The 26,931-nt window shown below is 36.0% G+C and overlaps 1 protein-coding gene across 1 annotated transcript in view; it reads right to left on the reverse strand.

Annotated features, from left to right (window-relative positions):
• Positions 1–19,862, reverse strand: part of LOC127986278 (collagen and calcium-binding EGF domain-containing protein 1) — a 48,428-nt gene extending 28,566 nt beyond the window's left edge. The window contains exons 1-2 of the mRNA XM_052588545.1: positions 19,665–19,862; positions 19,449–19,529 (exon numbers count right to left, since the gene is read on the reverse strand). Coding sequence (XP_052444505.1) covers positions 19,449–19,529; positions 19,665–19,771 — 188 coding nt within the window. The 5' untranslated portion in view covers positions 19,772–19,862. The remainder of the gene's footprint in view (positions 1–19,448; positions 19,530–19,664) is intronic.
• Positions 19,863–26,931: the final 7,069 nt, after the last annotated feature.

The raw sequence follows: 26,931 nt of genomic DNA on the forward strand, positions 1-26,931 counted from the left end.
GGAGGTGCTCATTGTCAAACTCTCTAATTTTCCCATTTTCTTCTTCACGGTATTCATACAATGATTAGATTTCCCAACAATGCAATGCTATTTTGCACAACCAACGATATAAATATATATACCAGATCACAAATTTGTATGGGTTCACAGTTTCAACCAATCTATCGGCAACATATAGGATGGAAATCAATGCTTCTAAGAAACTCCAAGTCCAAAAAAAAATTCCTGAGCAAGACTGGCAACCTGGAAAAGTTTCAGGAAACCTGAGATATTTGAGAAATAAAATCTCTGTGTCGAGCTGTTGCTTTGGCAAATCTTCCTTCTTTGTCGCTCTCCCTCTATTGTATTCACATCACTCCTGTTTGCAATAAACAGCTTGAGAGAGGAATCTAGATGTGGAGCTGGCCAACTTTAAAACAGAAATCAATTACGGACAGCCTAATGTCATTCTGTGGAAGCATGCGTTAACTGGATCGGTTTAAAAAAAAAATGCCTTGTTGGTTTTGTCTATCCAGTGTTTACGTTTCTATATGTAATCAGAAACTGCTTTATAGTCTCTCGCCATAGACCAGCCAAGAACTGGAAGCAAACACATGGGATCAGCATGGGGAATTATTTGAAAGTTGTGCAACATACAGTCAAAACATGAAACCGTTATGAAGTGCTACTATTCCAACAATCATTCAAAGTTATATTTATAACATGATATCTCACATTGCAGTCATTTTCTTGAAGGCTGTATTAACCCCCTGAGCGTATGATGTCGCAATATTAAGGAATCACCAAAATTTTCAATAACAGCAGTTTGACATCCATCACAGTCCTCGGTGGTTCTCAGAGTCCTTCAAATATCAACACCTGGGATCCGCAATCTCAAGCCCCATGTGTTATAATAAAACCGACGTTTGGGCGATGTGCTCACTTTATGTAACTCTCTTTATATAATCTATGGCAACACTATGGCAAGTTATCTGTCAAAACACCCACTCATGTGTTATCCGTTCATCGGCACAGGGGTGAACCAAATGTCTGTCATGGTGCGCTGGTTACTCAAGCGAGCAGTGAGAACGAAAGGCCTTGCCAGAAAGTTCAAGAGAGGAGAACGGCTGTCGGAAAATACTAGTGTTATGTCTCCAAAACACATTGCCTCCTGGGAATACAGTTACAGGAAGGCATAACTTACAAAGAACAGTTACCTCTGAAAAGTGCTTGGATATCTTTTTGTTCTCAATATTTTATGCCATTCTTTTTTTGTATTTCTTCTTTCAAACGTCATATTTGGAGGAACTTCCTACCCCTGCTAAAAATATCTCTGTCAAACCACAGGATGCTTTACAGACCTGAGAAAAGTGCCTTTTATCACGAATTGCAGAGGGAACTGCACTTTTTCACAAAAGGTATAATTCATCTTGTCTTTTTTTTTTGTGACTGGAGTAAAATGTTTTTCCTGTTATGTTCGTTTCTTTGATTCAGTTCCCAATTTCAGTGGGTACCGCTGCCTTGGGACTCTCTAAAATACTGTAAACATAATAGCCTGAATAAATTTTGGCATATATTATATAATTGCACTAGGTACAGAAGACAAGGCAATTTGTCTTGAAAAAGGATATTACTCTAAAGACGTGCTGTGCATGGGTCAGCGTCTGTGGCTCACTCTGACCGGGCAGCGTTTCTGTAATAGAATAATTCTGGATCAAATCTTTAAGCTTCTGAACTGTCTAGTCAACTAAATGTTAACCAGCCAAAGTTTAGTTAGTCTCCATGGTGCGGTTTACAGTGGTCACGCACAAGCCAAGGAAGGCAGTTGTGTAAAGCAATATAAAATTCAAGAACTCTTGAGGGACTTACTGGTTATGCTGTCTCAAAAGCATCATAAGCATCATAACCCACAATAAAAAAAACCAGTCAGATCCTTAAAGACCGGGACACACCAAACCGATGGTCAGACGTTTACCATCGTCTAGCCGATGGTGAATGACGGTCGGGGTAGTTTGTTTAGTGTGTTCCACTCGTCGGCTCAAGTCAGTCTCACATCGGCGTTAGTTTGCCTGATTCAACATGTTCGATTGGAGTAAGGGAAGTCGACAAAAGAGTGAGAGCTCTGATTGGATGTTCAGTTTAGCGAACCAGTCAGTGCAGAGAATTAAAGCAAAAGTGATGAAAACAAGCATGTGAATGAAGTTGTTACAGACAGAAGGCTGTTTGAATGTTACGCAATCTTTTCCAATTGTTCTAATAGGCGAATGTTTTCATAACATCATGAGCCACTTACAATGATTAAAAATATTAATGTTACTGATATTAAAAATGCTAAGCAAGCGCTGCTTTGTTTATATTTTGTATATCTGTGTTTATCTTGTTTATCTTTGTTTTGGTTTCTCCTTTTGAATGACAAATATATACTATTAATAGCTGCTGATATGGCATGCGCAGAATGCACATATTAATTTGTCGTCGGCTGTAGCCTGTGCGGTGTGTTCCAGCACAGCTTTTTGGTTCGATGCTGCCGATGCAAGGAGACAACACCATCGGCTTTTGTAGCCGCTAGCTCTTTGAAGTTGGCTTGGTGTGTCCTGGCCTTAATACTCCAAACTTTCTATTCATTCATTAAAGAATCATGACAAAAATGCATTACAATATTAAGCAGCACAAATATTTTCAACATTGATAATAATAAAAATATTTCTTAAACATCAAATAAGCATTTTAGAATGATTTCTGAAGGATCATGTGGCATTGAAGACTGGAGTAAGGATGTTGAAGGAATAAATGACATTTAATTTATATTAAAATAGAAAAGAGTTGTGTTAAAAGGGAAAATATTATTGTTTTTAATGTATTTTCAACCAAATAAATGTAGCCTTGGTGAGCATAAGAAACTTTTAAAAAATCTTTCTGACCCCATTTTCCATGGAAACGTGTGTGTGATAGCTTCTCCAAAATTCCCTGTCATGCCTGGTCTTATTCTAAACAAATAATGGTTGCACTTTATTTTACAGTACGTGTACTTACATGTACTTATAGTGTACTTACAGTGCACTTATCTAAGAAAGTTCTGGTAATACAAGGTAACTATATGAGGTAGAGTTAGGTTTAGGGGTAGGTTCAGGGTTTAGTTCCTTAATTATTACATAGTTATTGTAATTACTATAATAAGTACCTAGTATGTACATGAGGAACAGGACTGTAAAATAAAGTGCTACCCAAATAATGTATAATCAAACCTGCATGAATGGTTTGCTTAATTTAATAATGTTCACTTCACGCTTAGTAACGCATTCCCAGCTGAAGTATTGTCAGTGGTTGGGAAAATATGAAATCAGTTGCCACTTTTCAGAGTGTAAATGTGCAGAGCTGACACACTGTCCAACATTTTACTTGATAACATAAAACATCAGTGAAAAGCAAAACTAAAACTGCTTTGATAATCATTTTGAACCCAAATTACAGTACATGAGGCGACCTGTTAGCAGAATATTTATGTCATTATCGTGTGAGGTCTTGTTTTTCTATCACATTCTAAATTCCCGACCTAAGACGCACATGTGAACGTCTCGGTTTTTGTTGTTGCATATGCTCACTGACATTAGAAATTGCCAATTTTTTTGTTTTCCTGACAAAAGTCGGATGGTTCTAGAAAAGACCCCCCAAAGCCCATGTGGTTGTGGTTAGATGCAGTTCCGTCTCCATTTTGGTCAGTAATCACATGTGGAACAATCTCTATCCTCATCTTCATCTCTCTCCCTCTCCACACTCAGTAACCAGTTTCTTTATCTGGACGATCTAAATATCTCCTTTAAGCCTGTAAGCGATAAGGTTAATTAAACCAAACAAAGAAAAGATGTGCGTCGCCTCAGATACACAAACCCTTGAACAACCAAGAAATCTGCCACGTCTGGCTTCAATATACAGCAGGCGGAGGAAGTCAAGGTATCTTTAGAAGCGTGTTAAGCAGGACTGGCACTGAATTTAACCGGTGTGATGTCTCTCACCCTGACAACCCCGGAAATTACAGAGAACATGCCCGTCCATAAGTTGTTATACAGAATCCACGTTTAAGGACATCCTTTTTTTGCATTATACTCTCTTAACTCGAACCATACTACACCGCTGGCCTTGGGCCAGATCAACAATGAAGAAAGGGCTTTGACTACTGGAACCCTCAACAGACCGACTATTTGCACAGTAACGGGAGTTTTTTCCAGGAAAATGTCAAGTGCATGGACTGACCACTTGAGCCGCTTCTTAAACAGTGACACGTTTACTGCCGAAGGAAACGTAAGAATGATGTGATGAATGAATGAACACGTCCATCGTTTCTGAAAAATCGATCCTGGAGGCACTGACCTCTAAAAAGAGGTTTACAAAAACACCAAATCAGGACAGAGTTGTTGCTTGGAAACAAATGATTCAGTTAAGCGGAAAATATATTATATATGTCAACAAGGCGATTTTAACGATAGCCGCAGTTAAAGTATTCTCAGACAAAGAGTTTTTTTTCTTTCACATCCAATTTGTTGGAGAGTCAAAAGCTTATGGGGTATCAGATGACCAAGTTTTTTCCCTGCGATTTAGCAAGAAAACAGAGTGGGCACAATTTGCATGTCCTGATTTGAAAGCAGTGTGTCTAAGAGACTTATGCATGACCTGGAAAGTCCATATGACTGACAAAAAATATTAAAATTCAGAAGCATATATTATAATGGTGGTACAATGTCAAAATGTGCTAAAAAAAAAAAAAAAAAGAAGAGGACTGGCAAATGCTTGAAAATCAAGCTGTTAGCAATAGTAAATGATTGTTACTGTAACACTTAAACAGTGCAGAACATTTCCCTTCGCTAGTTAAAATCCTATAGGTCTGATAAATTATTGTCGCTTCTCCTGATGGTAGAATAAATTAAGAGTTAAAATGACCACAAATTGTGTATAAAGCAAGACAGAAAAACAGAAACGAAATGCTTTGCAGTAAAATATGCATTGAAAATCCCAAAACAGGCAAATGGTTAACCACCTAAAGGAGGAAAAAACCCAGACTGTGGTTTTGCGGAACCACGTACAATTTCCTATGCAAACCCACATAAACAGTTTCTTGACAATCCATGCTTGACTTCATTATCCACCACACATCAGTCATGCAGTTTAACACATTTAATGTCTTTCCATAAAAATAAAGAATTAAAATAAGCACAATTTAGCCATGCTGGGAATTTGTAGCATTGGTGGGAAAATGTCTTCAAATCCAACAGATCCAGACCCAAAATGATCCAAATTCATTCATTCAGAATTCAACTTCATTCAAACATTATTTGATTTTTTTTCTTTAAAGCCATCCTGAGTTTTAAAAGCTGCAAAATAAATAAAAGTACTAGTAGTACTGAAGTAATTGTTTTAAGTTCAAAATGAAACAATAATTATTGGAAGAAAATACTATTTCAGTCTGTCTACTTCAAAATTTCATGCTTAATTTAATGTGTTACTAGCAAAATAAGTTTCTTTGTAATTATTTGTGAAACTACCTAGCAATTTCAGTGAACTTTTTTCAATAATAATAATAATAATAACAATAATAATAATAATTCAAAAGCACTTATTTGCAAATGCATGCTTTAATTATTTATTTTTTAATTTTACTTTATTTCCAGAAATTTAAGAATTTATCCAGAATCAAAATTCAAAGAATTTTTACAACTCGAGTTTTAAACATAATGCTTCGGATTCAAATCTGGAAACCACATTTGTACACCCTGCCCAGGGTGTATTCACAGGGGTCATGTTAATGCAAAATGTAGTACCACTCTTATATTCCTTTTAAATAATCATTAGGCCCACGGTAGTAGTTCCATTAGAACACACTTAACAGGATAAATGCGCGCACACACACACACACACGTTGACACAGTACAAAGCCCTATACATCATCAACCTGTGTCTCGACCATCCTGTTTTAATTCTGGCCAAAACTAACATCTGTTTCTTTTTAGGAAGCTAAATCCTCAGTAGTCTGCATTCGAGCTATTGGCACCTATTCAACACAAAACCCCCCTGAAACCATGGCAGGGGCAAATGAGTATTTTCAAAATTATGCTTCAAAAGGATAAGTGTACAGCAAAGACAGAGTGACAGCACTATTTTTCATGCAGTTGGAGAGAGCCAAGAGTTTGTCAGTACTGCAGGGACTGAAACAGTTAGTACACCGGCTATTTTCAGTGATGAATTTACTCATCCTCACATGGGGGTATGTTACGGTTTTGTCCTGACAAGGTAAAATGGTAAAATAAATAATTCTAAATAAATGCTATTCTTTTGAACTTTTTTACATTAACATTTATTTTAAAAAGTGCATCATAGTTTTCCAAAAAGTAGCCCAAATGTACTGTAAAGTTCTGTCATACGACTCCAGACTGATAGGTTTTAACTCAATCAGATATAATCACACCATTACTCACATGGTGCAGCTGACCTTTCTTTTCACATCAGCAGCCAATAAGCTTACTGACCAACAATCAACTTCTCCTCATGCTTGGCTAGTACTTGCGGTAGCAGCTGCAGCACACTTCAGAAATCCTCCACCTTCCCCAGCTCCACCTGTATAGATCTGCTATGTTGCCATTTTATGTATGTTAAACAGCATAAGAAGGTTATTTCATATATGTTATATGTGCAGCAGCAGTAATTCCTATGCTCACATCAGTCTGTGTATGTAATGGAAGTAGCAAGTCTCAGTACTTTCTCTGCTGAGAATTTTTTTTTAGTAATATTTCACAATATTACTGTTTTACTAGCCTGACTACATCAGACTTCATACTTCCGCTCAATTTCATTTTGCTTCTGTACTCAGTCTGAGATAGCAACCATCTCCCAGTTTTCCTCTGGCTTAAACCAGCTGGCCAATCAACGAACAGAGGGCAGGTTGAGAGCCGTGATGTAGACGCTAAGCGAAGCGCTGAAATTTAAGATTGTAGTTAAGGTTAGAGAAATCGAAAACGACCGCGGATATGGAGACACGGGATGCTACTCACTTTGTTGTGGAGAATATTCCTAGTATTTGCCAACTGAAGCCCGAAGAAGTAGAGTGTTTGTTTCACATTTTTAATGGGGGTGATTTTGTCGCCCTACTCCTTATAGGTTTTGGGAAAACTGTTATAAATCATTAGCGAGAAATTGGGGAGGCAAAAGTAATTTTGATTTTGCCCCCCAAGGTTGCTCTCATGGAGGATCAGGTTAAGGAGGCAGCGAAACTCATTCGATGGTTTTGTTTTTGCAACATACGTGTGTTTACAGTAGAAGTTAGAGGCGGATGAGCCAGCACATAACACACGTCATAACCAAACGTTATGTGATTGGCTTTCGGGTACACCAATGATTTTAAACTACAGACAAGCACCCCTCCACCAGAAAGTAAACGCTTGTCAATTATCTCCTTCCAGACTCTGTCTACGAAGCAAAGCAAGTAGCAGAGTTTGGTATTACCAGGCTACTGTTTTACTGCAATTTTTATTAAATAAATGCCGCCTTGATGAAAACAAAAGACTTCTTTCAAAAAACAAAACAAAAAAGAAACTTGCACAGCTTTAGAAGGGTTTTTTTAGAACAATTGTTATAAATACTTTATATTATACATATTTGTAAAGTTACATTTTACTATTTCAATAGTAGAATTATATCTGAAGTAAAGGTTTCAATTAACTGCCTTCAGTCCCATCAATGTCACTGATTAAATACAATAAAGTCAATGTAATATTTCCATAAATTAATTATTCTATGAATAAAAATGTAAAGTTGTTCATACATAAAATGTTTAATTTATACACAAAACCCTATGATTACTACTGAGATCACATTGCACCATCCAGTTCTTCCCTTATTCCACTCATTTCCTGTCTACTCACTAATAAAACTTGAAAAATAAAATAAACATCAGTTATACGCTCAAGATCTGTTTACAACTCACAGACAAAGTGATTTTTAGGTAAATGGTCAATTAACAAACAAAGCTCTGTGCAACATACACAATGAATGTGCTGCCAAGATATTAAATCACTATTATTCCTAAATTAGAAGTATAGCTTTTCCAAGCAGTTCACAAATATTTGGTAAAACAGGATGTTTGAGTCACGCTTTTACAATTGAGCTGAACATGAACAAACAAACCTACGACAGCACTTTGCAAATGAGACTAGTTTACTAAAACACATGCCATTCATAATAGCAAATAATGAGCAAGAAAAAAATCATCTAAGACTTCACCCGTGATTAACAGAAGCTTGAAAGTTTGCGGTAAACACATAGACAAGATGAGTGGACCTCAGCCAAGCCAAAACCTTGAGGCTAATCCACAGAAAAGAGAGACGTAGATCAAACTCCCCATTTTGTTGGCAAGAATCTCAAAATTTTTAGCTACCAACATGCTCAGTCACATTCTGTTTGACCTGATAGCTAAAACACATGGATTACAAGACGTTTCAGTGCCCAACTTACAGGTCTGGACAGCTAGTATTACTGTACAGTAAGTCTGGAACAAAATAAAATAATACCAACGCCCGGTTGTACTGTTTTTGTGCCAAATTGCTTCATCTTTAATTATACCCAACTCATAATCTGCCATTAAAAAAGAATATAAAACATTAATAATATAAATTATAGGTAATTATCTTTAAAAAAATAAAAAAATAAGAATTATATTCATAGCCCCAAACAAAGATGCAAATGACGAGAGATAATTATCAAAGCCTAAACAAGTTAAATTCCACTTGGTTGAAGGTCTGTTTTTCTTTAAGATCTTATGTATTTGTAGTTTTTGTAGTGCTGAAACCTGATCTCAGAAGAGGAAACCAATGAAACCTGGAGCACTTATAAGGATCATGAAGGTCATTACTATCATTTTGATAAAACAACCCTGGCAAAGAAATGCAACAGCGTTGGCAGCTAAATTTAGTTTAATGAGCAGTAAATGAGAACAATGGTTATGCTATGGAAACATAAGCTATGTAAATAAAACCAAAGGCTATGAAAAAAGGAGACATTCCTTCATTCAAAATAAAGAAAGAAAAAAAGGAATCGTTGAAAGAATTTAATTGACAATAAAAAAAATGTGTTAAACATTTTTATCATCAACAGAAAAATTTCGAAGTTAAGGCAATGTAAGGCCAAGTTCAGGACAATATTAAAATCCATTATTTTATTTTTTGCAAATTTTATCTAGTTTTTACTCTGTTCACTTTTCTAGTTTTGTGTTTGTGTCCAAATAAGATAGTTAATCATTTGTTAGGCTGATGATACATGGGGCAACTTTTTGAGCAATTGTGTCGGGAAACTTTTTTTGAGCAGAGTTTTTTGGGCACCTTCCCCATTGACAATGTGTAACAAATTTCTGTCCGGACACTTTAGATTGGTCGTGGGCCCTGTGTCTCACCTGGTTCGCCCATTGAGAGCAACACTGCCCAAAGGTGCCCGGCAACAATGCTCAAAAAGTTGCCCAGCGTATCATCAGTCTTCAAAGAAGTAACATGATTGACAGTTTTAGATAGTTTTACAAAGTACAAAACCACCGTAACTGGGTTGATCATGTAAGACCAATAACTTCTGATAAATGTAAAATATATAAATCACTTATAGTGATACACTTACTTGTCCTTGTAGTTAATTTCCTCAAATAAATAAACAAATAATTACTTTTATAATATTTATTTTACATTCATATGGATGTTTTATTTACAATTTATTTATAAAACGTAAATTCCATTTATTTAAATATACTTGCATTAAAAAAAGCCTATAATATTATTTTATAATATTATATCTATAATATAATTTTAAAAGTCTATAGACTATGCATCATTTACACACCATTGAGGGACAAAAAAGTCACCGGGAATGGTCTCAGAGAATGATATATGCATCTTGCAGAAAACACTTCACAAATGAATTACAATCTAAGAGAATGACCTTTTACTGTAATTCACTTCATTGGCCTTAGGTATTGCCCAGCACATCATGCCACAAAAAGGAGAGATTCTGAAAGTTTGGCACTCAAACACAAAGAAAATCAGGAAGGAAAGACAATCCACAGAGAGCTTTCAAGACAAAAAAGGAATTCAAAGCCATCCAAAAAGTGTGTTTGTACTAATAAACAACCGCACTAAATGTTAATGCATTATGTAACAGTAAAATGCTAATTCATTTGGCCTGGTGAGACCAGAAAGACATCAGGAAAAGGAATGGGAAACTACTGCACATCTCACTTAGATTTCGGCATGAATACATCTATAAATACTGCAACCTTTGAAGCGTGGCACAAAATACAGTACCTATAAATAGGACATTTTGTCCCTTTAGTACACACTGAGGAATCCACAAATACAAAGACATGAAATGAACTGAATCAAATGATTTCATTTTGAACTCAATACTGGTTTATTGTAAAAAGTCACGCAATGGTATAATACTGCAAATAAAATAAAGACTGCCTACAGCTTTGGTTTATATCTGCCTCGGAGAACCAGAGGAATTCTTACCAAGCGTGCTCATGATGATATATGAGACTTAACAGATATATATGACATTTATAGCACTTGTTTGCCAATGCTCTGGCATATCACAAGATATCCTGCAGTGATACTCCTATACAAGTGTACTTCATTAGATATCGTAAGCCTAGGAAAAAAGCCAGCGCTATCCGCTGACTGAGATTTAAGACTGCTATATACACTGAATATTAAACCTATTAATTTGGGTTTGTTTAGAGCAGACAGTCAAATGCTATTTTCATCCAAATCTGGGTGGAAACATAAGTAATTAAATTTAGAGAACATAAATCAATGACTCTTAGTCTCAAATAACTACAGCTGAAATCGGAAATTAGCTGAATAACATGGATGTTATATGCAGAAATATCGTTTTTAATTAAATAATTTGTAAATAAATCCAGTAGATATTTCTAGATAAAATCAAATTATGTCTTCCTATCCTTCATAACTGTAACAAAATGCTTTGTTAACGTGGCTAACTCAATGACATTGGGGAGAAAAAGACTATATAATTTTTCTGTTTCTCTAAACAGTGAAGCAAAATTACTGAAGACCATCCAAAAGAAATGACAAGGAACAATTCACTTTTATTTACAGCTCTGATAAAAGACGCTTCAGAACTTTACACCCTTGAAAGTGCAAGGAAAATGAGTTCATGCACAAAACATACTGTTTCACAATCTTCAGCTTACGCAATGAGTTTTATCATACAACAAAACACTTGATTTGTATGAACAATTTCCTTCTCTTGTGATTGGCCATCATTAACAGACAGCTGAAGACCTCTGACATAATCGTTAGGTTGCTCTGGTGACAAAGTGTTTTAGTTAACTGCATCTGCTCGGCACTGTTTTTAAAAAGACCGACATGAGATCAGTAAGAAAACTACATCAATGGCAGATATCAATCTACACCCAATTCAATTGCTTACAGGTGGATCAAAACACTTCCCAAGATGGAAATCATCATGGCTGACATGAAAATTTCACCTAAAACGTCTGCGTTTGTAAGAATGATGCGTCATTGTTTCCCTTGTGTTTTTTAAGTGTTAAACGTGCTAGTTGTGTCAAAGATGTAATAGTTATAATGTGCTGTATTTATCTGTACATCAGATCTTCAGAGAAGTTTTTGGCCATTTTCAAGTCAAAACTGAAGTGTAATCAATAACGACTCAATTAAAAATGTAGAAAAATCATTAAATAGCGATTTCAACAGCACACTGAATTGCTATTCTAAACATTTTCTACCAGAATGTCCAGTACATCGGATTCTGTAGCTTAGTTGATAAATGCAGGGATAAGAAATTTAATTGGATGAATGCCGTGGAAATGTTTTTCACTTAAAATACAATATATTCATGGTTCTATATCCCGCCCTAAAATATTTTTTTGATTTTAATAAGCCATAATAGCAGCTGTGCGACGGTAGATGTAAATCAGCAGTGGGAACACATTTGTTTGCATTTTGATTTGTGATTTCACTGGAACGGACAGTGAACCTCAGAAAAACAAAAGGGCGGTAGAGCGCACAGCTGTGTGTGGTAGAAAACACGGCCGCTGTACGCCACTGGTAACAAATGCAACGATAACTCGGCAAACAAGTAACAGAATTCCAGCAGATTGCCACTCATTATAACACATACAAACTTCGGCCGAAGAACCAGAGATGTCAAAGTGCTAGGGACATTACACTACCGTCCCTATTTTTAATGATTATGAGAAACAGAGATGTAATAATGCACAATCAGCAAACGTGAACGAGAGCAAGACCAGAGATCCAAGGCAATTCATACATCACTGAGGAATGCAACACAACAAAAACAAGTCCTCTCCCCCGCACGCCTGCCAAGATATCCCAAACAGAGCTGCGGACTCCCTATTGCTCAACTACACTCTCAGATTGAAAAGAGGTCTTCTTTTTTCAGTCAACTACTTGAAGAAAATGGGCCTAAACATCAAGTTTCCCAGTTCTCTCTGATGCCAGGATGGAGAGAGACTCATTTTACATTCACATTAGCCGAGAGGTTTCTCAATGAGCTGAGGCACAGACTTATTTATCCTCAACGACTGGCAGAACTCAAGCAGGGAAGGTTCTGCCAACTGGAAATGTCTCTGAGGGCTGAGATTCACCAGTTATACATGCAAACTCATCCTACAACAAGAGCATTTCAAGTGAATTGGACCTTGGAAACAGAGCCAAAGGTACCAGACAATTAGTCTTGAAACCCATGACTTCAGCTGCACTTAGTCTATATGCTTTCCATTCACAAAGCACTGAAATTAACTGATGATGTACTGTATGTATCATACAGTATGTGCTGCAAGACAGCTGAGATAAAGATTTATTTGGGATATGTGTATAATCACCTGCTGTATATCGATTTACCCCGCAGGCAAAACTGCATAAATATTTAGTTACTGCTATAAAGGGAGTAGCAGTTGACTTTTCATGGGATTTCAATACAGTAGCAACTCAATTACCATTTACTAAAACTACAGATTTTTTTTGACAACTCAAATGACTAAGTTTTATATTATGAAAATGCAAACAGTATAAACAGTTATACATTTACAGTTACATTCAAGTTTTTTTAAAGATTTGTTTTATTCAGTAAAGTTCATCAAAATCAACAGTAAATATGCTTATAATGCAGTTTAAACTGTATAAGAAAATAAAATGTACCATCATTACCACAAAAATACTAAGCAGGACAGTGGCTAATATAATTCTGATTTGCCAACACAGGAATAAATTACTTTAAAATATATAACAATAGAAAACCATTATTTTAACAATACTAATAGTAAATACTAAAAATAATAATTCAGAATATTATCATTTCTAATAAAATTTTTATCACATTAATAAAGCCCCAACCCCAACATTTTGGGTACAGTAGTACAAGTGTAAAACTTTATGCAAAAAAAACATTATTAAATTTGCACCTCTTGAATGATGTAATGGGAACTGGTTAAACAGCAAGATGCTTTACTGGATTTACCACATCAGGTCCCAATTATTCAGGCTGTTGCCCTTTGACCTTCTAATTGCATGAGCAAACCATTACTGGCCTAACCATGGGTTCGTTTCGTTTTGACTACTGAGACAAAACAGACCACCATTGCTTCTAATTACTGCAAGTAAATTGGCGATTAATAGCAAAACTATGTAAAACTGTGGTCAGGAAATTAACCTCTGTGTACCATTTGTATGTGACATCATAATGTCATTTAACAATTACACACAGTTTGCTTTGATCATTTATGAGGTACAGTTTCACAAGCTTATAGAAGCAGTAAAAACATGGTTGCATAAATTATATCCTTTAGTATTGAACAGTTGTTTCGTTAGCCATTAAGTTCCCCTCCTAGCAACTTTCAGAGCCATTCATAGCATTTTACATGAGAGATTCACTGGAGATTTTAAAATCAAAATCACAGCCAATGATCTACTTTATAGATCAATATCGTAATGGTTTCGGTAAATATATTCATGAAATCACATAAGCAAATCTGTCAAGAAGTTGACGTAATTTGTTTCGATGTCAATGGGGCGTTGCAATTTTCACCTTGGATAATTTCTTCAAGATTGATATTTTGAAGAAAGTTCATGAACACAGCTGAATTCATAGCTTACAGCTGTGTACACACAGCAACACGGCATCACCAACCAGACCTGCGTTGAAAGAAACAGCTTCACGACAAGATGTGGAAAGCAAAAAGAGAAAATTATTAAAGGAGAGTGCTAGAAAACAAACGCCATGCCACTATTTTCATCTGAATTATCCCAGAATCCATCAGGGACTTGTGTAAATTCCAGAGGTTGTTGGGTAATGCATTCAGTTTTCTCCATGCTCTGACTAGCTTGGCCAACTGATCCCAAATAAACTCTGGCTGTGTCCCAGCTAGAATCAGTCACTTGATCTAGCGCGTTCCTGAGCTGCCTGAAAATGTGGACATTCATTAACTTTTTGGTTTTTGGAGAGGACAATGAGGGTCATCCCTGTCATAAATACCGGCCAGTTGAAAAGCTTATAAATCAGCTTGATTGGTGTTCACTTGGTGGTCAGTGGTCCATTTTATTTAGGGATCTACAGAACTCATGTCTTACTTGTGCTTTAAAAAGATACACACTCAGATAGAATCGTAATCCCAGCGTGAAATCATTGTGGCTCTAAAAACACCCCATAACAGAGACTATAACCAGAGCTCTGTATGCGCAAACAAGAAGGAATTTGAGTGATGTTCAAAAAAACAATGCCACAAACAAAAGACTGGCACACTGACCACTGTTTGATCTGCTGCCATTAATCCCCACAGTCATCGTAAAGACACAACAGAGAACAATGCAAAGGATTTCCTGTTAAATCACCCTATTCGTTTCATGGGTCAACAACGCCAATATCCGATTCCCCGGGAATTTCACAGGCTAGTGGTCAAAACAGTTTGTTTGACAGCGTGTTCGGCCTGATGAGCACTTTGAGCTGATTGATGAAGACTTTCAGTGATATAAACCATCTGGTTAACTTAACCAAGAAGAGCATTAATCATTGTAAAATTGCGTAATATTTTTGCCTAAGTCATGAAATGAAATGCACTGGAATCCCAAAGGGCAGATGCTCTGTGAGTGATTTGCATCAATTACTTCCTTGTGTCTATTGAATATTAAAGGGAAGTACAAACCATTTATAAAATGTTTGTTGGAAATAAATCACGCTTAAATATTTTTGCAATTAAGTACCAGAGGTCTCTTACGTCTTCAGGCTGTGCATGTGTTGCCGTTAAAGGAAATTTGTTGCATATTTCATAAGTGTTAATCAGGAGTTCACGCTCATAAAAAAATAAAAAAATTGTTTAGATAAACTGTTCCTGGTGAAATATGAACACTGGCAAAGTCTAAATCAATTAACATTGATGGATTTCAAAAATCCAAACAAAAACAACTGCAAACAACCTTGCATGAGAACACATAATTTTTTCTAACAAATGATATGAGTTTAATTAAGACAATTAGCAAGAAACGTCAACCAATGTCTTTTTTTTAATCAGTGCCATTTTTTCTTCACCGCCATGTTCTGACCATTCTAGAGACTCAAATCTAATCAAGAAATCAAGAATAAAAGTAATATAATTAAAGTTCATATATCTGTAGAATTATGAATAAACCTCACTGCCTGATCTCATTTAACCTCCTTGTTAGTGCGTCCACCTCCCATGCCAGAGACCCGGGTTCGAGGATGTGAGGTGTGGCGGGCGAGGACCCAGGAGAGAGGGGTTACACAAGCTGTAAGCTTAATTGCCATTCTGACTTTTTTTCCTCATAATTCTGAGTTTACATCTTACAGTTATGCTTTTCCCCAACTATGGATGAAAAAAAAAGGAGACTGCGACATCTTTGTCTAATAATTATTTTTCTCACAATCTTGCATAGTCAGAGTTTTCCTCTTAGAATTACGAGTTCTGAGAAGTCAGAATTGTAAAATATGAACTCAGAACCACAAGAACTGAGATTAAATGTCGCAAATATCTTCTTTTTTTCTGTGGTAGAAACAAGTTTCCATAGATATCAGCCTGTCTACAAGCCTGTGGACTCACAAAACTGATGAAAAGAATTAAATATAACTCAAATATTCCCACATATATTCAACAAGATAAACAATAAGTCCATTAGAAATACAAAAGAAACAGGACACTGACAGATTCTTCAACTTCAATGGTCTTCTCCTCAATACACATTTCCTTGTCATATGGTCGTAAACATTAAAAAAATGGATTCCTGTAGCTCAACTCCTGGTTAAACAAAAGAGTACGGGATGGGGCAACTGTACCTGTTTGTCCAAACAATGGAACTAGATGTGGTAGTAGGGTTTTAGAAAACCTTTGTCCTTCAGATTTCAGCCCCAAATCTCGTAGTACTTCAACAATAAAACCTGAAGCTGTTCAGTGGTAGGTAACCAGTACCCTCTTCAAGCAATGCTGCAGGTTTTAGCTTACCGTGCATATCCCAGACACATCTGCATTTGCTCAAGAGAGCTTTTAGACATGTCTGGGTTAAAAAACCCAATATGATCTTGTTTCTTTTAATGGACACTTCTGGAAATAAACTCCCTTGACACCAGTGGACATTAAAGATGAACTAGAGGGTCGAGAAAGACATGCGACTGGCCTCTAGAGGTTCAGCCGATAATTAAAAAGCTTTCTTCTGGCGATGAACAAGTGCTTGTGGTCAGATGAACTTTATGTTTAAGTTCATGGCTGGTTTTCAGCCCTAGAGGAGTTAGTGAGAGGAAAGAAAACGAGAGATTTATATGATATGGCCTTTGTCTGTTTGGTTCCCTTTGCCTTTTGGCCTGGAATGCTTCAAGAGTGTAGAAACAGGCCTGAAACCATCAGATATATTTGGAAGAACAACCAAGAACCAAGTTCTCCAGAAACACCTTCAGTATGTTCTGGAAAGGCCTGTTCGGATTCATTTTGATCTGGCTGCACAATGTTGTCCCTGATCCCAGTCCTGAGAAAAAATATGTCTATTAATCCAAGACTACAGTACTAACTCACTTTGTATGCTGCAGTTCATTTAAAACTAAGACCTATAAATTCTATGGCACACTATCAACAACTGCACACCAGACTTCCAGAATACAGCCTTTTCCTTTGTAAAACAGTTTCCTCCCAATAAAACTTACCATTAATTAATCTTTGCTCCACATTTTAGTAACATGAAAGCATTCAGAGCAATTTATTCCTTTGATGTGATTACTTTATATGCATGGTGTTTAAAATAATTTTGTGTGAATAATTATACAAATAAAAGTTACGATAAAAAAAATAAATATATATATATATATATATATATATATATATATATATATATATATATATATATATATATATATATATATATACACACCATTATGAAATTAAATAAAAATAAAAATGTGAATAACTGTGGAATATTTTCATGTTTCTATATTTGATGAAAAAAAAACAAATAATGTAGTTTAATTTAAAATGTTATCAAGCGACAGCCCTTATTCAGACACAAATGTTATCCATTAGCCACATACATATCAGTACAACATATCCCCAAAATACTTACACACATACATATATATTTTCTGAGACAAAGCCCATAAGAACCTTTGCAACTAGGATGGATCACAACCAAAGAAAATGTCACTCTGCGAGGCATGAACGTTCTCCTCTGTTTGACATTATGATCTATTCAAGAGACAATCCCTGGCTTGCAGGCACGTTTCTAACACAAGAACAGATGCGCAGAAGATCAGATCAGATCAGATCAGAAGCATCAACTGAACTAATATTTCCTCGCATCATGAGTTTAAGAGCCACAAAGAAAAGAGATGTGGTGGCTTAACTGCACCTGTTGATTTACAATGAGCTCAAATCAAAACTGCGATTGAGTCATTTTAGTCATCTGCATATGTTACAAATGTTAATAGCAAGCATGAGACCCATTGTGCAAATACTCTCCATGCATGCTTGAGAGACTCAGGGACTCCACAGGTCACCAGTGTTGGTGCACCACACACGCCAAGAATTTACAAGGCCAAGCTTAACGACAATTTTGGCAAGCGTTTCAAAGCATCGCACATCAACGCCTGCTAAAATAAAAAGCCTGTAGTATTTTGTGCTTTAACTTGCTACTTCCAGCATGCAGGTGGAATGAAATGCACCTCCATAGAAGACAATTTGATGTGGAGAGAGGAATATAATCTCTTCATATATAATTTCTATTGCTTGATTTTTATTCTAGATAAGAAATAATTCATTCCTAAAATGGAAATTGTCTTCCATGGACCAATGGAGAAATGTAGAAGAATAAAAGTATTCCATTGACACGACTTGTTTGGAGGACAAATTATATGGACCAAGTTTATGGTGCTTTCTGTCTTATGGAGCTCAGCAACCCGTATCCTTGTTAACTTGAATGGCATTCATTAAAACTTTTGTGTTGAACATAGGAAAGTGAGTTGGTTTTAAGGGGAAAATGAAGTTACCACCATAAAGCTGAGGAGTCTGGGTCTGCTTTGCATCCGGAGCCGGCTTAAAGTTCCAGCATCATAATCCCTAACCTTCAAAGAATAATATCTCCTTGCTTTCTTCCACTAATTCTACGCGGTCACAGGAATGAAAACAGGATTATTTTACATGCCCCACACAAGACACCAACACAGCTAACCCAATAAAAGGAAACCCTGGCCACTTCAGGAATAGAAACAGTACAGGTCACTCTCGAGGAAACCCTTAATAAGCAAATGATAATCTGACATATTTAAAAGTCTCTTTTAATCTCTCTCTCTCTCTCTCTCTCTCTCACACACACACACACACACACACACACACACACACACATGAGTGTGTGTGTGTGTGTGTCTGTGTGTGTGAGAGAAAACAGTAACTGAGTGAACAAATTTGATTCATTTTCAGTTTAAAAGTAAAAAAAAAATATGGGTCTCATTTTCTAAATATAAACTTAATATGTTTTCTCTTTCACCACATAAGAAATGCATAAAGCACAGCTGGAGTCTGTGTATTGTTAGTGATGTAGAATACCATGGTACATTAAAAACTGGCTGCCTTCAGAAATGGAGCCTGTGGTACCATTTCAAACTTCATCATAAAACAACTGAAGATAATTTCTTGGCAGCCCAACCGCAAACAAGATTTTCAGAAAACTAAAGGCAAAACAGATTTCATCGCATAAAAATGTTAAATAAACAATCATGACAGACAGACAGACAGGACACTTTATTTATCCCATATGGGAAGTGGTGACGTCCAATTTAATAAAAACAAAACGGGTACATTACATACTGTACATTACAAAATACAAGATATAAACATTATCATACGCAAGAACCTACAGAATGATAAGATGGAGAAGTAAACAGTCTCTTACCTGTAGCATGTGGTCACCTCTCCTGTGGATTTTACGCACGGGTATTTCGTCGTTGCGATTTTGTTCTCTGAACACACTTCTCTGTAAGACAAAGGAGCCGTCAGCTGTTTCTTTTTACGTAAACAAATCTGCCTCACGCACAAGAAACAAACTTTCAGTCCTCTGAGTTCGTGTACACAGCGAGCTGAGAGCGCGCGCTCTGCACGGACACTTTACCTGTCCACATCCTCCTTCTCCTCTCGGAAAGTCCACGGCGTTCCCGAGGAGAACAACATTACCACCACAGCAAGTCTGAGAGGAGTTCCTCTGCCCGTGTAGCTCATTTCAGACACCCTGAGATGCTAAAAGGAGATAGTTGTCCGTTTAAAGCCAGCGTCTTGAAGTTCAGCGTTACTTTGAGGAATTGAGAGAGTATTGATTGGTTACCTCCTGCGAAGCCCCACGCGCAGATTCCCACCGGCCCCTCCTACTCCCGCACTTGATCAAATTCCATAGGTTCAAGAACGCAAGTTATGAATTTAATATTTAATAACTGCCACAGGTAACATTACTTAAGGTGATTTTCCTGAGGCGAAATCCTAATGTGTGAGGTTTGAGTTATTATATTATCATAGGCATACATAAATATATAAAAAATAAACACTTTGATACCACATTTATTTATTGGTTTGATTGTTGTTATTATATATTTAATTATTCAAGGACACAGCTATGTGCTAAAAAATTATGTAGAAATAATATTCCATCAGAAATTGCAAAAAAGTTTACAAAAAACAAAAAACAGTAGGCTAACATTGAATTAAAGGTGAAATTTCCATGTAGAAAAACTAAAATATTATATTATAAATTACATTGGCTTTGTAGAAAAATGTGTATCATATTTATTCATTTAATTATTTATTAATTTATTCATTTTTGTTATTATTGTATATTTAACTATTAAAGGACACAACTAGTCATATATAAATGCATGATGTGTGTGTGCTGAAAAAAAATGGTGTCTAAGTAATTTTCACTCTGAAGAAATTACAGAGAAAGAAACAACAAGAAGCACATTGAATTGAATGTGAAATTTTCATGCAGAAAAACTGAAATTGTATTTTCTTGTAAAACACTCCAGTAGTCTTTCTTTTATTAACAGCTTCAGTTTTTTTTTCAACATTGTACATTTATTAATTTATTGAGTAACTGAACAAATTTTATGTATAATATTTAGAACAGAATAACTAGAAAAAAGGGCTGACAGATAGGCCAGATAGTTGACAAAGCGGTTGAAATTTAACCTCCTCATGTTTAGTTCTTAATAAATTCGGTACATTGGCAGCGCAAATGTAATGTTATTTAATTATGATTTTTATCTGTGAAATAATTAATCTAGAAAATGTTTAAAATATGAAATTATAAAATAAATGTATGCCCTGTCATGACAATGACTTCCTTTAAAGCTCTCAAACTGATTGTCCTCTAAGGTTAAACTAGGCAAATGAGACTGTTGACTAACTGATTCCCTCACAACAGGGATTGTTTGCACCATTTCTTCTTCCTTGACCTCTGACTGCAATGTAAGCTGTTAAGGGACCCAAATGTCCCACAAGGCCAAAGGACTGTTGTCACAAAAAGAATTAAGCTAATGGTATGTGTATTGAATTTATAGTTGTTTCTATGTTAGTTCTATTAATACCCTTGTGAATAATAGAACTATTTTAGTTGTGGCCACTGATGAACTGAGACCAACTGAAAGTTATGCCCTCTAGTGGCTGACAAATCAGCAGCTGTTTCTTGTTTTTATTCTCCATTCCCAACCATCTGATGAGCAATAAATGAAGACGCTCTCGCCAGCAAACCTTCCTGATGACTAATCTCACATCTCATGAGATTGAGAATCATCTCTCATGAATATAAGCAGATCTAAACATATCAGACGGTGTTGACCTCAAGTGCTTGGAAGCCTAGATAAATTATCTGCCTCCAAAAGGACGTGTTTCCATGGAGCTGTTTGCATGATGCTGCTGATGAATCTTGGCTGAGATTAGTTTTCGTGCCTTGCTTTTTTTTTTTTTTTTGTGATAAACCCTTCTTGTCTTTTTCTTTCAACACTTTCAATGCAATCCAAGCTTCAGATTTCAGACACAAGGTTTGATGTCATCAGAGCCAGTGTCTAGACTTTCTGGAGACTTTAAGCTAAGGAGCAAAAGTTCAGTCATTATTTTTTCCTCTTTAAATAAAAGTGAATAAATTATTCTAATCTAATTTTTAGATCAAAATTATCCCTATTAGTTGAAAAAAACAAAACCTGTCCATTACCATGATTTCTTATCCCAACATAGTTGTGGATATTAGATTTCAAATTTCACTGACCCGACATTTGTTTTCAAATTCTGTCCAGCTGTTTTTATGATATTTTTGTCTCAGGTGGTTGCATAATTCATGCTGTGCTATTCAAACACCCAAACACTGAACAAAACAAGTAAACAGAACAAATGATTTGTTTTCAGACAGAAAACACCTGCTGTTTTAAGAATATTTCTCCTTATCAAACAGATATTAGCTACAGAATTTGTTGTTTTCAGACAGCTTTAATGATAGGATAACAATTTACCAATTCCTGTGCTTCGTAAGGCTGGTCTCATTTACTTAAAAAACGAAAAACTGTTTTGACAGTGTTATGAGTCAGACGAATTCGAAATGATACAAATATGTGCTAATGAGAATGAGCATGCTTGCAAGTTTTGTTTTTAATTAAGGCATGAGAAATAGGTCAAATTGAGCAGTGTAAAAACTGGAAAATGTGCACAGCTTTTAAATGCCTTACAAATATTTTAATGTCAATGGTACATGCAAATATTTGCAGCTGAGTCAAAACTGTGTGTGTGTGTGTGTTATGGGTTTAAAGTTTCTGAGTTCCAAGGAAAAAAATATTTGCTTCATTGCATAGTAACTATAATATTTTGAGCCAAACGTCAGTGTTTGTGTCCTTACATTATTTTTTTTAAAGAAATTTAGTTTTATTCAGCAAGAACATGTAAACGTGTGACTGTAAAGACTTATACATTGTTACATTCTATTTCAAATAATAATAATATTTCAAAGTATTACATTTCGACTGTAAAATGACCCCAACATTTTTGAATGGTAGTGATTCAAACATATACATACATTTTGTTTTGTGACCTAAGTCGTAAAAAGGCAGTTTATATTGTGATGCCCAGTTATTTTAACAAAATCATAGAAAAGTTAAGTTACTTCTGAGAGAAGCATCTGGAATATTTACTTTTCATTGTATCTCATGTATTGAATTCAGAAATTACGTGTATGTATGTGCATTCAGATATCCAAATACTTTTTTGAGCTAGATATTTACGTAAATCTAAAATGATCTCTTTTTCCTAAACCTGTGAATGATTGGGTTTAAAAACTGTGCCGTTTTTCTTTACGCAAAGTGAGAATCATCTGTGTTTTGACATGATGTTACAGCTCCTTGTGATAATGACATTTACATGTGTGTATCTGGTGCGTGAGAACAGGAAGAAGTTACCATGCTGACCTCTGGGTCACCCAAATCAATGGTCCATAATCAAGGTCATCCGGGGCACTGCTGTTATTTTTTTCTCCTTCTCTTTCACTCTGCAACTGACAGTTGACACATGAGCTCTGGGTTTTTAATATCTGTGAAAATGTCTCAGAACAGAAAATGAAGTTGTGGGATTTATACCGCTCTAGGCTACATCAACAACACAATCTGCATCCAGGACAAAACCTACGATTTAAATTTAGCATGTTATGTGCTGGAACACACACACACACACACACACACACACACACACACACACACACACACACACACACACACACACACACACTCAAACAAACAGATGAAAATCTTGAGATTTGCAGTCTGTCGGATTTTCTACCTCACATGACCTGCCTGGACACTAAAACTGTGAACCAAGATGAACTCTCACTGTAGCTACTGCAAGTCATTTAGGATTAAAATGCACATCCTGTCATGCATGTGCCCTTAATCATGTGAGATCAGTTTTATTATTAACTCTTTTTGTTGTTAATGCTCGTATAAGGGCAGAAAGCATCTCTGAAAAGCTCAGAACCACAACAACGCGACAAAATCTGCAGTTGTAGTCCCGCTGTTGACCGCTAGATGGCTCTTCAACTCCAGTGAAGCGCTGCACACCTTCGTCATCGTAAACAAAATGGATGACCAGTGTTATAAATACCGGGGTGCGTCACGACTAGGGAGGGTGCCTGCTGTGCCATTTAAGTTTCTGCAGTTTTGATGGCTCAGCAGAGAGGAGGAAAAGGGATGATAGATAAATAGATAGGGAGAGAGAGAGAGAGAGAGAGAGAGAGAGAGAGAGAGAGAGAGAGAGAGAGAGAGAGAGAGCAGGGTCATTATGTCTCCAGGTGCAAACATCCCTCACACAGCCCATCTTAAGAAGCGAAGCATTTTACTGGAGAAGTAAAATGTTTCACACAAGTCATTTTGTGTGTGTGTGTGTGGGTGTACATGTGAATAACTTTAAATAAGTTGTGTAACTGCATGTCTCGACGCTTGGGTGTTCTTTTATTTCATGAAACAAGGCCTTTTTTAAATAGCTATGCCACTTTATTGAAGTAATTTAATTTAAAGAGCACATTTTCTGGACTCACTTGAATGTGACTTTATTTTATAGAAATAAACGAGAGGAATTTATGATTTATTGTTGTCAGGTTTTATATGACTTGAAAATATGAGACTTCTTTGGAAGCACGCTATGCTGAAAAAAAAAAAAAAAGGCTAAAACTAGTCTAATGTAGCTGGTTTTAGCTGGTTAAGCTGTAGCTAAGACCAGCCAAGCTTTTTTTCAGCAGGGGTTTCTGCCAGATAATAAAAATACCACTTTTTATCTCAATACTCTGACTCATTTTTTATTTCTCTCATGCATTTATATCTCACAATTTGGTTTAGGCTGTATGTCTAAAATCTGAGTTTAAAACTTGCAATTGTGAGTTTATGTTGCAATTCTACGGAAGTTCTAAGCGGCCATGCATTATAATATTTTTTCTTCTTGTTTTCTCGTTATAACGACATAATTTTCTAGTTTTCTTGACATAACGAAGTTCGTTTGCTCGTTATAACGACTTCGTTTTCTCGACATAACGAAGTTCGTTTTCTCGTTATAACGACTTAATTTTCTCTAAGAAGTTACAAAACTGCACCAGCAGGTGGCACTATAGACCTGAATATAATTGATGGGGCGTTGTACACTATCCACTTTACTGTACGCGGACCATCCTCATGATCGCGTTCTGGGTCATAAAATAACTGCTTATCAAAACCAAGGTTGACGTCACTGTATTCTGTTTATCTACAGTAGGACTGGATTTAACGATGCAGGCTGATGTGCTTCTTTTCCTTATTACTAATCGTTATTGTTAACCATATTTCATGAGAAATGTGATGTATATGTAAAATCCATAGGCTAATTTAATTCAGTTTTGTTCTATAATGTTGTAATCGTTTTTTTCTACACACACACACATCACACACACACTACATGTACACATGGACGCTCTTTTCAAACAGAAGCTTGTAACACACATGATATCTGCCACATTATATAATGACTACTACAAATTACAAATTATATATAATTTTATTTCAAATAAAGGGAAAATGAAAAGTGAGTTTAATCCAAGCAGCTCTAATTTCGCGGTGTTGCCATTTAAACATGTTAATTACAAAAACAAAATGTTCATTGTATTGTCTCTGGAAAAATCAACAGTGATTGATCAGCCTTTATTTATATACAGTATTGTAGACGTTATTACCTAGGCGAAGCTAAATTTGCTGAAATATAGGCTACAGTAAGAGCGCCTGCATGGTTGTCCATCAGATGCCTGTCAAAGTTGAGTTCGTTACTATAGCAACAGTAAAACTGTCATGTCGTTATAACGAGAAAACAAACTTTCGTTATGTCGAGATAACGAGAAAAATAAGTCGTTATAACGAGAAAACGAACTTTGTTATGTCGAGATGTCGAGAAAAATAAGTCGTTATAACGAGAAAACGACTTTCGTTATGTCGAGATAACGAGAAAATTAAGTCGTTATAACGAGAAAACAAAAAGGAAAAAATATTATAATGCATGGCCGCTTAGAACTTCTGTACAATTCTGATAATGTTCTCAAAAGTTAATATCTTGCGAAATTGCAAGAAAACCATCTAAAGTCAAATGTGAAATATAAACTCACAATTCTAAGAAGAAGAAATTAGAAAGAATTACGAGAAAGTCAGATTAGTTTAATCCTCAGAATTGCACGTTTATATTGCAATTCTGATTGTTTTCAAAGTCTGAACTGAGAGAAAAAAAACTAATATTTAAGAGAAAAATCTAAATTGAGAGATAAAAATATGTGTATTATTTAAATACATGGAAGCAGGCTTCCATAGGCGTAAAAGCCCATTTAAACCTGGAAATGAACATAATTTCCCAAATGTATACTGTAACATTAATATACTAATGTTATACACTAATATAGCATTAAGATATGCAGTGTATACTGGACAGCATGACAAACCGTTTTGGAGATTGTGGTCCTTCCCCATTCAAGCAGAAGCTGTGCTTGCATGACTAGAAAATAGCTGCCAGGGGGTTTCGCCAAGATGGCTGCCAAGTGAACAAACTTGCTCCAATACGGATTTCAGTTAAGCAGAGAAAAGACTGGAAAAGATGGGGAGCGAGAGGGGAAAATACGATCTGGAAACGCCACAAGCTGGATTCAAATTCAGAACGCCTTAATGAGCCCCACTGCTCAATGCGTCAGAGCATGTGCACTAACTACTAGGCCACAGCTCCAAAAATGCATGCAATCTTCTAATGAGCTAGTAAGTATTTTCATTGGTGTAAATCTTGTCATTCACCCCAGGGCTATTGTTTCCACGCCTATCTGGCAGCATATATCCCATTAGAGGACCCTGTGCACCACTTTTGTTGTAACCCTTTATATTTTCTTCTTTCTCTCTCTCCATTTTGAGGGACAAAGACATTTGCGGTCACATATTACCTTGCCTGAGCATTGGGCTCACAGACAGGGAAGATTCTCTGTGGCGGGCATAAGGTGATTACACAACGCCTGGCACTTCCACCACAGAGGAGCACCATGCTGACTCCTGGACACACACTTGGCCAAACTAATGTCTCTTTCTCAATTCATCCTTCTGTTCCATTTTCCATTTTCTTAATTTTATCTTCTTTATCTTCTATAATCCCTTATCTACTTTATCCCTTTATTTTTATCGTTTTTTTTCTCTTTCAACACAGTACGTTTTCTTCTCTTCTCATCTCTTCACCTTAGGCTAATAGATAGTTTGTTTCAGCCACAAAATGTATAATTTCAGATGACTTTTGGGCTATATAACACTGCTTTCAAAGCTGTAACATAAATATGTAAGTACTAAATATTAATACTAAAATCACTATATATG

This window comes from Carassius gibelio, chromosome B21 (assembly GCF_023724105.1).
Source record: "Carassius gibelio isolate Cgi1373 ecotype wild population from Czech Republic chromosome B21, carGib1.2-hapl.c, whole genome shotgun sequence".
In the NCBI taxonomy this organism is placed as follows: domain Eukaryota; kingdom Metazoa; phylum Chordata; class Actinopteri; order Cypriniformes; family Cyprinidae; genus Carassius; species Carassius gibelio.